The 13,040-nt window shown below is 35.2% G+C and overlaps 1 protein-coding gene across 4 annotated transcripts in view; it reads right to left on the bottom strand.

The window, feature by feature from the left end:
- Window positions 1-13,040, bottom strand: part of Klhl13 (kelch like family member 13) — a 185,376-nt gene that overhangs the window by 74,330 nt on the left and 98,006 nt on the right. Inside the window, exons 1-2 of one of the 4 annotated variants that reach the window (XM_074063868.1) lie at window positions 4,870-4,993; window positions 3,176-3,241 (exon numbers count right to left, since the gene is read on the bottom strand). The exons of the other annotated variants lie outside the window; for them this stretch is intronic. Of the exons in view, the coding sequence (XP_073919969.1) occupies window positions 3,176-3,241; window positions 4,870-4,910 (107 nt within the window). The 5' untranslated portion in view covers window positions 4,911-4,993. Of the gene's footprint in view, window positions 1-3,175; window positions 3,242-4,869; window positions 4,994-13,040 lie in introns of those variants that run through there. 4 annotated transcript variants of the gene reach the window in all.

Here is a 13,040-nt window from a genome sequence, read left to right as displayed (position 1 = left end):
TGTGAATCATCAGTGTTATAACTAAAAGGGTGGTTAGAAGATTACCTCATTGTCCAGTCTCTTCCTTTCTCCTATTTATAAATCTTGATTACAAATACTTACAGTGTAGCCACAATGATGTTTGGATAAGCAGCATTAAACTCTTTCATGGAAAGCTAATCCTAATGATTTTTTAAGCTTATATAGTACTATTTAAATTTTCCATGGAAAAGGAGCTGTATCAATTGCTGTAATTTTTTTGGCCATTTTCCAGACCTAACCATTAAAAATTTAAATTTCGTATGTATGTATACATAATATATATCCACAAAACTATTATTATCTAAAAATTAAAAATTCAATTATATAACGAATGAGAAAATCTTACGCCTCAAAGATAAACTCAAACTCCAACTTAAACCTAATAACCCATTACTGCGACATGAAGACCAACAGGTATCTAAAAGGTACAGTTCACAGTCAGGATATTTGCCTACTACTTAGCAATCTGGTCAATACTGGCATTTTCATGACTATTTCTAGAATCTTCTCATTTTTTAATAAAGGATTCTTCTCTTTGGTGATTTTTTTAGTTCTCCAAAACAGGTAAAGGATATAGAAACATTTGTGCTGAAAGATGCCAAATATATGGTGGTAAGTCTAAACTATAAGAGCTAGCTGAAAAGTGTGCAATTTAAAATTACTATGCCTGCAAACAGCAATCTAATTAAAATCCTACGGTGTAACATATCATTAGCAAGTTATAAAAAGTGTTCGTATGCTGTAACCTAACCACAGTATTGTTTTGTTATTATGTCTAACTTTATTATTTTGATTCAATGGCTATCCACTGGGTATACCATTTCTTTTCCTTTATCTCATGTTCTATTATTAAGAAAAGTAAATGAAATTTTGAAGAGAAACAGAATTCATCTTCTAGGTTGACCCTAGGTTGAAGCTAAATGTAATTTAAATTTGAGTTTCCTCCCACCAAACACTGAAGAAGTGGTGTGGGGGAGGGAAGGAATGGAAATACAATGGATAGGGTGAACTAGTTTAAAGTATACTGTGTGCGTGTATGGGATTATCACAATGAAACTCCCTTATATTGTTAATGTAAGCTAATTAAAAAGTAAAATAAAATTTTAAAAACTACTTGAGAAAATTTGAGTTTCCTGAGTGCCTTTCCTAAGTCTGACTGCTTCAAGTAATATGTTCAGAATCACTTCATGTCTTCTAAATCAAATATATATTTTTAAATAATCAGTTATTTCTCATGGAATTCTGAAGCTACATAACACTTGAGTGAAATGTATTTTCCCTTTAGCTAGTATATTTATTTATTCATTCATTCCTTATTCAGCTTGATCTAAGTCAGAGACACTGTTGAGCATTTTTATGAGTCTTTCACTACAGGTTCTGGCCATTTTGTTTAAATTCTTATGATACTGTTCAGACATTAAACAAAAATATTTATATTTGGGGGTTTCCATAAATACCAACCTTTGAAATTCAAATTTGTAATGTATAAGAAAACAGAATCTATATTCTATACATAAAGAGATTAGCAGGATTGACCTTAAATTGATAGTCAGATTGGGAGAAAAGCATCAAATTTATTAATTAGAATCATATTTCCTCATTTGTCAACTAAAATGCATTTGTTTCAACTGAGGCTTCTGCAGTATATTAAGACATTGTAGACAATGTAACATAAACTCCTTGCACATCACAAATACCCAAATCCATCAACTCACTCTGCCTAGCCTAAAACACCTAGAGAGGAGGTGCATGCTAAATTACTTTAATCATCAGTAATTTCTGGACGCATATGACTTTGTTGGATATTACAAATATACAAAAGAGCACATGTGGCCTGGCCACAAGTCCCTTCCAATCTAATGGATATTCACATATGAAATACAAGTGAGAATAAACATACTGGTACAGCAAAGCCCCTAACTATACAGAATCCTAGATAATTTAATTTTACAGATAGCCTTTCAAGATTATTTTAAAATAAAAACATCTGGGTAAAGTTAGCTATTAAAATATCAAAGGTAAAAAAATACATTTTTACCTTTTGATGGAAGTCTTCCTTTATGTTCTTCAAGTCTAAAATGGACACAAGCCTTTCTAAAATACCTCACAGTTTTCAAAACACACAAAAGCTATTGTGATATGCTTTAGATATACAGACAATGTGCATAAATCCTATCTACCGTTTCTCACTCTTACTGGTCCCTTACCTCACAATGACCTCATTGGCATGCTTTGACATGAAATATACATGTTGCTGAGAAGAAAGATGCTCTTTTCTTGACTCTGCAAGAGTCAAGAGAGAAAACTTTTAGACCTTTAAGGAAAATGCTTCAAACATTAGAATGCTAAGAATCACCTGGGGTGAATAAAATGCTAAAGTCTGGAGGTCAGGACTCATAAACTGCATTTTAAGCAAGTACTCGACTGATTATCACACCAGACCTACTAGACTTGGAGAAACACTGTTTTCAAGTCTAGATTACTAATCCTGCTCAAGATACCCTAGCTGTAGTAACATTCTGTTTTTCCTCTCATCATTGGCTGCTCACCACCAGTTATCAAACTAAACTGTCCACAGCCATTATGTTGCCCTTCCTACACTCCAGATACTTCCAGCCCTGGAGGAGACTGAAAGCAAGCTGGCAGACAGCAGGCACAGAGGTAGACAAACAGATGAAAAGTGAGAAATTGCGAGGTACAGGAATTAGAAAATAAATGTAGTATGAACTATACTGACTATGCAATAGAGATTTGAAAGTTAAAAACGTGTTTCAAACTTTTTCCATAAGGACGAAAGCAAAAGAAGACAGAACTAGGCACCTATGGTCCAGATGCAGCTCTGTCACAAATTAGCTCTTTGACCTCCAATGTTATCGTTCCTCATCTGTGAATTAGAGAAAATGCCACTTTTCTTGTTCATCTCACAGCAATGATATAAAAAATGAACTTATGTTTGTGAAAGCATGCTGGAAAATATAAAGCACAAAACAATAATATGTGACATTTTAAATAAATTTCCTAATAAACACAGTACCCTCGACATCACTGAAATTTTCACTTGATCATTGAAAGTCTTCCAGTACCTCAGGGTCTTTTATGAAAATAAATTCTCATTTAAAAAAAGGCAGAGGAAAATTCAGACCCTTGGACATACCCTGAAGTTGATTTTTTGAATATATCCTTGAAATCGGCTTGTTTTAAAGACAATTGCCGCCGTCTCCTGAAAGTGGAGTGCAAAAAAAAAATCTGGTTAATTGTGGCTTTGTTGTATTTAGTTCAACTTCTTCAAAGCATGCCCTGAAAGTATTTCAGTTGTAAATGAATAAACCATATTTATAAATTTATAAATCCTGAACAGTTGGAGCCACAATGAACAATTTAAAACTATGTAAATTAACTTTATAAATCTTAACTATTTGTTTGTAGAAGAAGAAGATTGACATTAAGTGCATTTATTTCCAGTTGATCTACAAGACGAAACTAATTGAATCTGGATGCAAGGAAATATAAATATATACTCAGCCAATGGAATGATTTGTCATTTTCGAGCTTTTTAAGTCTAAAGGTCAATTCTTTGCTGATATATTGTTTTGCCATAAAATCCTGAAAGCAAATGACACATATTACAAGCTTTCAGAGAACAGATGGCTAATGTTCCTCTAGGTTCATTTACTACCAATTTTCTTATTTTTGTACCGCTTGTAATTAATACAAACATATAAATAGATGTACTATCTCCTGACACAAGATGTGGTTTTTGTGAGGTTCTGTCACATATCTAGCTCCTCTAAAGGAGGAGCTAATAAACAAAAAGCAACGTTGGACAGACATACTTCTGCTCCTGCCTCAGTAATGCAGTTTTAAAAATAGAGACTATTACAAAAGCACTGCAGTATATGCTGTCAACAATCAACTCTTAAAAATTACAGTGTGCTGGCAGATGTTTGAGGCACTCTAACAAAATATATAATTTATATTTATTGCATTTATGCTGTTATTAGCTTATAGAAAGTAAACATTAGTCTTATCTAACGTTTTCCTCAAAATAAACCATCTTGATTTTTTTTCTGGGTCATCTCACAAACACTATTGCACTATTAAAGTCATAACTAAATCAAAGCCATAGTCTAATAGTACTTTAGAAAGATCTTGACAAAGACCTTATCCAAAATGTTGTCTTAAATCTAATAAAAAATATAGGTGGCAAGTATTTTATTTTTTTCTTAGAAGGTTAAATTCAAAACCGCATGTCCTTAATGACAACACTATTTCAAAGTCTACTTTTAAAATGCTATATACATAAATATTATTGTTGCAGGATAAAGATGCAATAGGTTAAATTCACATATGTCGTGTTTTACATTAAACCTCAGCAAACAAGTAACAATTACATTATTTCTTTGCTTAAAATGCATTAAAATGTCTTTAAATACGGCTTATTTTATATTCCTACTAATATTATTTCCTTTCTTTGTGTATGTAAGGAAAATCTGGTGTGCCACCTTCTGGTAACAGAGTGAAATTATGTATTTCTACACAAGTCACTATTCTTTATTTTAACTTTTTAAAATATATGCATTTCTTAACCTGCATTACATTTAAGCTATATAAACAAATCTATTACACAGTCTGAAGTAAAATAAAACTTACTGAGAGATTTTGTTAAAAAGCAAGCTTTATACAAGCTCACTATGATTTTTACATGGTTACCAATATGTCTCCTGAATTCTACAATACATATAAAATTGATTTTTGTATACCGCTTCACAGCCACATCTGAAAATAAAAGCCTTGCTATTTTAATGAATAAGTAACAGCAGTAAATAAAGGAAAAGAAAGGTCTCTTACCAATAAGCCCATTTTTCTCTTAAGGTTTGAACTCTCATCATTTGTCATGTTCTTGTGGATCCCTCTCTCATCAAATTCTCTGGAGTTTTAAAGTTAAGAGCTGTGATGCACAGCTAGGCTCTGCTACATAGTAGCGCATCCCAGTGCATCTGCCTGGTATTACACTTCAGCTTTAGCTCCGAAAAGCAGAAACAGCCTTTATATGTTCAAAAGCCTTTGCACTGCACACCTTCCTCGATAGGAAATCGTAGTCAGAGTGGCTGAACTATTTATATTTCATATCTAAACTCCTGATCAGATATGAAAATGAGAACCACATGGATTTTGAGCTGAGTTCCAGTAAAATGAACAGGAATGAAATGTTCATCTTTAGAACAGAGGTGGGATGAGATAAACACTAACACAAGGAAGTCTGATTTAAGAAAAATATATGTTTACCTGAAAGTAACTCTGTGCCTTCCAAGAGTCCCTGTTCTATCATTTGTCATATTATCTTAAATCTCTATTATCTTTAAATCTCCTCCCTCTTGCCCATAGTAGCCAGTCATTAAGTCCTACAAATAAGCTACTTCAAGAGAGGCATTGCTTCTAGACTATGCTGTAAAAAATAAAACTACATGTGATGCAAATTAAGTATTGAATGAATATCTTACTTAAAAACTAATTGTTTAAAGCCACTTATTTGTTGAATTAGGCACTATGCTTGGTGTTACAGATATAAAAGCAAGCAAGATACACTCCTTTGCTCTTAGGAAGCTCCTAGTAAGTGAGGGAAACAGAGATGTACTCTGACAACACAAAATATGGTGTAGAAGCTTTAGTGGTACAGGCCCAGGATTCTACCACAGTAGAAAAACAGTGAAAAATCCTCCTGCAACTGACACTAAAGAATGATGAATTCATCAGATAGGCTCTAGAAAAAATAACCTACAGATTTGAAGGAGTACAATGTGTTGGGGGGATAGACAAAGACTACAATATAACTAAAGAGAGTTCAATATGACTGTAAAGAGGGTACACAGTGTTGAGGGCAGTGCATTTTATGGAATGCAGAAATCACACAGCAGAAGTCCACACAGGGCAGTGAAGAGGTTTGGATTTTATCCTGTGGGCTATACGAAGCCATTTGTTAAATGAAAGGATCAAAGAATTAATCAAGCAACTAAGCCTCACACTAAGACATCACTACACTCTGGCTGACTGCTGTTCAGTTTACTGTCATATCCGGTAACACCAGCTTCCCATTCTCTTATCACACAGCTTGCTTTCTTCCTTTCTCACTTATGCTCCAGAGTTCCTTATTGCATGAAGTCTTTTCCTTGCTTCCCTTTTCTAAACCCAACCCATCCTTCTAGGACCACCTCAAATTCCATTCTTTTCTGTGATACCTTCCATGGGAATTTGACCCTACAGGTTTTCTTAACATTTCCCCATTATAGGAATTGCTCATTCCTCCTAATGTTCAGCATATAATGTCCAAGAAATCTTTTTCATCCCATGCCCATAATGTGAAATAGGATGATGAGGAGGGGGCACTAAGGCAAAGGTCAGAGTCTGAGGGCAAGTGAACTCAAGAAAGTCCACTTTCTTAGACTTCACAGTACTCACTAATTTTAGCAATTTCCTTCACCAATCCTAAACCTCAAAAGGAAAATATATGAATTGTGAAGAGAGCTGCATCTGTATTGGACAGCAACTCTACATTGCTACTTAACATTGCTGGCTGTGTACATCACATCTTGAGTTCAAAAAGCCCAGAGAATCGAAGAGAAAGGAACACCAACAGAATAGTTGAATGAAAGAGCCATAACCTTTGGGAAAACAGAGCTGTAATTTGGAGAAAACTGTGACTGTCTTTTGCTACTTGTAGTAAACCAAAAGAATTCACCTGAAGATCCATACAATAAACAAAGGAATTCATGAAGACCACGAAAAGAAATGAGGATGGGAGTGAGTAATTGGTTCTAGGTTAGACTCTCTGAAGATGGACTTAATATTAAAGAAGAAAATCTAAATGTAAGAAGGGAGTGTTTTTTGAGAAGGGTTAACAGTGTTTGCTGGGAGATTAATCTAGGACAAGAATCTGTATCAGAGACACATGCCCTTGGAGGTGACTATTTAGTGTTCTCCCTCTATGGAACCACATCCCATTACATTCAGTGTCAAATAGTCAATACTCAAGCTTTTGTTGGTTTTAGCATTTAGTATTCAACATTATCTCATGCCTTTTATGTAGGCACAATATCTTAGATTTATGCAATGATGCAAAAACCGTGTTTCCTTTTATATACACAATAAAATATATTTCATCTTAGTCACCTGTTTTTCTTTTATTCTTTTATTCACATGTGCATACATTGTTTGGGTCATTTCTCCCCCTGCCCCCCCTCCCCCACCCTCTCCCCCCTTTCCCCCTCAGTTCCAGGCAGGTCCTGTTCTGCCTTCATCACTAGTTTTGTTGAAGAAAAGAGACAAGCCTAATAAGGAAGATAAAGCGTTTTTGCTAGTTGAGTTGAGGATAGCTATACAGAAATATTCCTAGCATTGCTTTCATGTACATGTGTTATAACCCATGTTGATTCATGTCTAACTGATCTTTACCCTGGTTACTGATCCCCTTCTCATGATAACCTCTGTTGCTTTAAGGTTTCTGTATTAGCTCCTCTGGAGTGGGAACATCAAATGCTTTCATGTTTTGGGTTTTCTACCTATTTCTATATCACCCTCATCTTAGTCACCTGTTTTATGTTAAAGTGAGTCAAGAGGAATCTGCCAATAATTTCAAAAGGTAGTTAATATATTAAAATATATTCTCAATGGCTTAAGACTTTGCAGATAAAAGCTGTTTATACCTCCATTCTTTTTGTTGAGTGCAAAAACTGACCAGCTCCTTTTCCACTAACTTATAGGGAAAAAATTCAAATATAGAAAAAAATGGAACATGTGATTTTGGAAATGTGCCACATTTTCCCAAATAATCTTCAAAAAAGGGCAGTACTTAGGGGGAACATAAAACTGATTTAATTGATTGGCCTTCAGAAGAATGTTTTTAAACTATGTATCAGTGGTATCATAGAAAACAGATAAAATAAGCCAGGCTATTCACTCATTTGGTTTTATAGAAAACAGACCAGTTACCTGAGTATTTACTTCAGAGCTGGCAGAAAAAAAAAACAGTAAGAATTTTACATTATAGTTTTACTACAATAGATATTTTATCCAAATTTATATAGGAAAAGGGGAACAGGTACTAGAGAAAAGGTTAGAAAAAAAAGAATTAACCTAGAAGGTAACACCCACGCACAGGAAATCAATGTGAGTCAATGCCCTGTATAGCTATCCTTATCTCAACCAGCAAAAACCCTTGTTCCTTCCTATTATTGCTTATACTCTCTCTACAACAAAATTAGAAATAAGGGCAAAATAGTTTCTGCTGGGTATTGGGGGGGGAAGGGAGGGGGCGGAGTGGGTGGTAAGGGAGGGGGTGGGGGCAGGGGGGAGAAATGAACCAAGCCTTGTATGCACATATGAATAATAAAAGAAAAATGAAAAAAAAAACAAATTTATATAACTAGTTCATCTCAAAATTGTAACAGAAGAGAATAGAGCAGAGAGACTACCACCTTATGTCCATAACTGTCCTACAATATTAGTGATTGTGATGACAGGGTCCATATTAGTCTAGTATGAATAATTCACTTGCCTTCCATTTAAAATATCATCTTTTTATCTCATTCACAAAAAACACTCTCCCTCTTTCTTCTCATATATTTAAGATGGCCCAAGCAGGATGAGTTAAGTGGTTTATAGCTTTCTGTCCTACTTAAATATCTATGGATGATAGATTTTGAGATCACATTGGTCTAAAAAAGGGTTGGTCAGGGGTATTTACATGAAGAGCAATCACTCATGTTCCTATAGTCCATAAGCTCATATTTCAGGTGAATTATTAGATTTCGGGAGTATTGCCATTCAATATAATGAAAAGATGGGGTCAAAGGAACAAAAGTGGATAGGAATGCTTTTTGCTTCTACTAATCACTGTTGTCTACACTTTTTCTGGATTAGGAGAAATGGCTGAAAAGGCAAAGGCCAGGGTTTCTAATCTTCCAATATTAATTGAATGACTCAGAAACTTCTTATGTATCATTAGAATGTAACAAAACTCAGATCATAAAACTTATAATGGAGAGTAACTCAAATTAATAGATATTAATTATTCAAAGTTGACTATGAAATATACCAACCTAAATCTTTTTTTTAAATTTTACTGTTGGGTTGGGTGGGGTTACATTGTGGTATTTACAAAAGTTCTTACAATATATCAAATATATCATACTTGAATTCACCCCCTCCACCATTCTCTTTTATTCCCCCCCACCAACCTAAATCTTAAGTCAATTTCTGTTTAACAGTTATAGTGAGAATATGAAAGTGTCTAAAATATACATGTGTTAACACCGATAAGTTTAAATTTTTAGGTTAGTTTGAAAAATAAAAAATAAACTAAATGAAATCCCAAAGACATTAAGAACAGACCTATAGTACTAATATGGAAGTAAGACTATATCCATTTGGACAGTTACTTTTCAACCTAATTCTCTTATCCAGATATTCCAGAAGATAGTTTACTGGTTTAAAATGTCAATTTAAACTCAACCAGCAGAATTTTAAGTAAAAGATCTTATTACATCTCTTAATTTTTAAGTTTCTCATTTTCAATTTTAACTTGATCCCAGAGGTAGGTGACGCAGGTGATAATGTTCCCATTTTACTAGTGAAAAAACAAAGTTGTTACATGATTTGGCTCAGGTGACAGCTGTTGGAAGAACTGGAAAGTAAGAATCCAGGTCTCCTGACACCCAATTCAGTGCTCATTACTCACCTTTGTATTATATTATTTATTTTAAGGAACAGCTACAAATATGACTACTAAACACATGCCCTAAAAGGTCTTTATGCATCAATCATGGGGAAGTAAATGCCTAGAGGAAGGACGTAATAGGGAATTGCTCACAAAAGCTATAGGATGGCTATATGACTGAAAATTGCAGAATGATCAGCTTACACCTGTGCTATCAATACCTTTTATTGGGGGTAATAACACATTCATAGTGTATTCACAAAGCTCTGTTTCATCTGTCAACCAGAAATGTCTTGACAAACTTCAAGTCATGCTTAACTGCAAGCATATCCCCTTCCATGAAACCTTCCAAATAACCCCTTAGAAGAGTCAGGTGCTGGATTCTACACTACTGTCTCCTTGGATTATAACTGTTTCTATGCTTCCTTAAACTATAAACTTTTTTTTTGGTGGTACTACAGTTTGAACTTAGGGCCTTAGACTTGCTAGGCTCTTGAGCCTACCATTTGCTCTACCACTTGAGCAACAATGCCCCTCAAACCCTGACTATAAGCTCTTGAGAGCTGAGGTTGTCTTTCTTACATTTTTATGATATCTAACATAGTATCTCAATTATAAGATGCAATTTTCATGAAGTCAAGTCAGCAGAAGGGCCTTATCCTCCCCAAACTAACAAGTTAATAATAAGAAATAAATAAAATACTGCAATTTCAAGCAGTATGCTCAGATGGCTTCTTCTTATGCTTATATGATATATTCTGTGTGTGCCTGGTAGTGTGTCCAGCACAGTAGATATATGACTATAGGGTAGAAGGATAGGGGTAGTGATTCACTCAATAAATAACTGCTGAACTGAATTGGGCAAAGGAAATACTTAGCTAGAGTAAGGTAGGAAAATTCCAGTAATTAGTTTTCTAAGAAAGAATTGGTAAAACTAGGGAGTGAAGAAATGTGTTTCATTGGTTTGTCACCATCTAGACTAGTGAATACTGAAAAATAAAACAGCATCTCTTAAAATAGTCATTTCTACAGATTTGTAATTGAAAAAGATAAAAGCATGTTCTATGGACTGTTAGATCCTATTAAATTATTGTTGCAACCAGTGATGATGAAAGAATAAACCATAAAATCCAATTTTGACAATCACTGTTCCACCAGATGGAGCAAAAATAAAAAAATAGTGAATTTGACCAAGCAAACTACTGCACATCACCAATACCCAGTAACACAAATGGTATGGTGAACACTCAACAATAAAGAATGTAAATGAAATGCAGAAGGAAATGTTAACAAGATCTTTTAACTTTTAAAATGGAGGAAAAATATATGTATTTGATTAATAGGTCTATGAATCCTGTTCTAATAAAAGAATTATAATTTAGGCTTAAGGAAGTGTCTCAGATTTTTATCTCCCCACTTCCTTGCTTCCACCTTTATACAGACTGGCAAGGCAGAAATATCAAAGATATTAACATAATGAACAATATCAAGAATAAAAGATACAGGTTTCACAGGAGGAAGAGCCTATTTGCAAAATGGTTTAACAGGTATAGGCTGGGAAGTGAGGCTGGAAGGTCTAGGCAGCTGTGAGGGCTAACTGATGTAGATCATTCACCACTAGCTCTGGTGTTGTTCTGTGGGACCATTGGAAGAGCTGGAGACTTTATTCAAGTGCAGCAATATTATGAAACACTGGTCACACTAAGGGGAGGTCACACACGGGAGGGGGAGGCTAAAAGAAGGAAACTAAGATGATGAATATGGTTGATATACTCTCTATACAAGAATGAATATAGAAATCTTAAAGCGGCTGAAACTACCATAAGAAAGGGACCAACTAGAATGAAGAAAATTAGAGGAGATAAACCAATTGAGGTTATAACACATACCCACACGGAAGTATCACAAGGAAACTCCCTGTGCAGTTACCTTTATCTCAAACAAGCAAAAATGTCACATTTTTTCTTTTTATCTGTTCTCTTTTTTCTTCTATAGAACTGAAGAACAGGAGGGTGGAACAGATCCTGCCCAGGGGGAGGGTTGGCACCAAAGGGAGGAGGGAAGTGGTGAGGAAAGGGGGTAAGAGGGTAAATACAGTGCAAAAAATGTGTACACGTGTATGTAAATGCAAAAATGATACCTGTTGAAACCATTCTTGGAATAGGGGGAGGGGGAATAAAGGAGAGCAGTTGAGGGGATGAATTCAAGTATGATATATTTGATACCTTTGTAAATGCCACAATGTACCCCCACCAAGCACAACAATAAAGGGAGAAATGTAGTCTTATAATGTGGTCATAGTGTTTTGCTAACATGGAACTTGAATTTTGGGAAAAAGAAACATAGTATAAGGCCAGGAATAGTCATTCACACCTGTAATCCCAGCTATTGGAAAAGCAGAGATGGAGAGGATCACAGTTCAAGACCAGCCTGGCAAAAATTGCAAAACCCTATTTGAAAAATAACAAAAAAAGGGCTGGGGTCAAGGCTCAAGGGGTAGAGTACTTGTCCAGAAAATGAAAGGCCCTGAATTCAAACTCCAGTGGAAGGAAGGAAGGAAGGAAGGAAAGAAGGAAGGAAGGAAGGAAGGCAGATATAGTCTATAAGGCCTTATGGGCTAATTTGGAATGTAAGAGTCATAAAAGCCTCTAGGAACCAGGGAAGATTGGGTCAGGTAGCCAGGGAAACAAACACAACAGTTAAAGAACTCCCCAGACAGAGAAAAACAGTAGCTATAAACAGGATTCTGTATTAACTAATCACAAGTCAAGATACCCCATCATTTTTAATCCAAATTTTAGAATTAATTGTGCCTTCCTCATTGCTTACATCATCTCAGTTGTCTGTTCAAAAACCTTCCCTGGCTTTGTGTGGATGTATTTGTAGACTACGCTTACAAGGGCACTCCCCAGCCCCATCTTTTCTATTCAGCCCTATTTCCCATTATAGGTGGTCCCAGATTGTACACAACTATCAGTACCACCTTACCCAGAACTGCCATGTAGCTATTATTTTAAAATTATACAACTTGCTGGTTATAGTAAATCTGTGGAGAATACACAGGAACAAGTTGCAGGAGGAAGATGAAGAAGGGAAATGTATTCAGATTGTGTTTGTCTCCTTCCAGGAGTATGCATACCACCAATTTTATGCACACCACACTTCAGAAAACCCTGATCACATAGAAACCATTTCTTAAAGTTGCCTGTGCTATTCTCATATACTGGACTGCCAAAGAAAGAGAAACTTTCTATCTCATATGCAAATGGACATAGTATGGACTCATCACAAACAATTAGGAGCTGAG

The sequence above is a fragment of the Castor canadensis genome, chromosome X (genome assembly GCF_047511655.1).
Source record: "Castor canadensis chromosome X, mCasCan1.hap1v2, whole genome shotgun sequence".
Taxonomy (NCBI): domain Eukaryota; kingdom Metazoa; phylum Chordata; class Mammalia; order Rodentia; family Castoridae; genus Castor; species Castor canadensis.
Note: the sequence above shows the minus strand (reverse complement) of the source record. Positions and strands in the feature narration are given on the sequence as shown.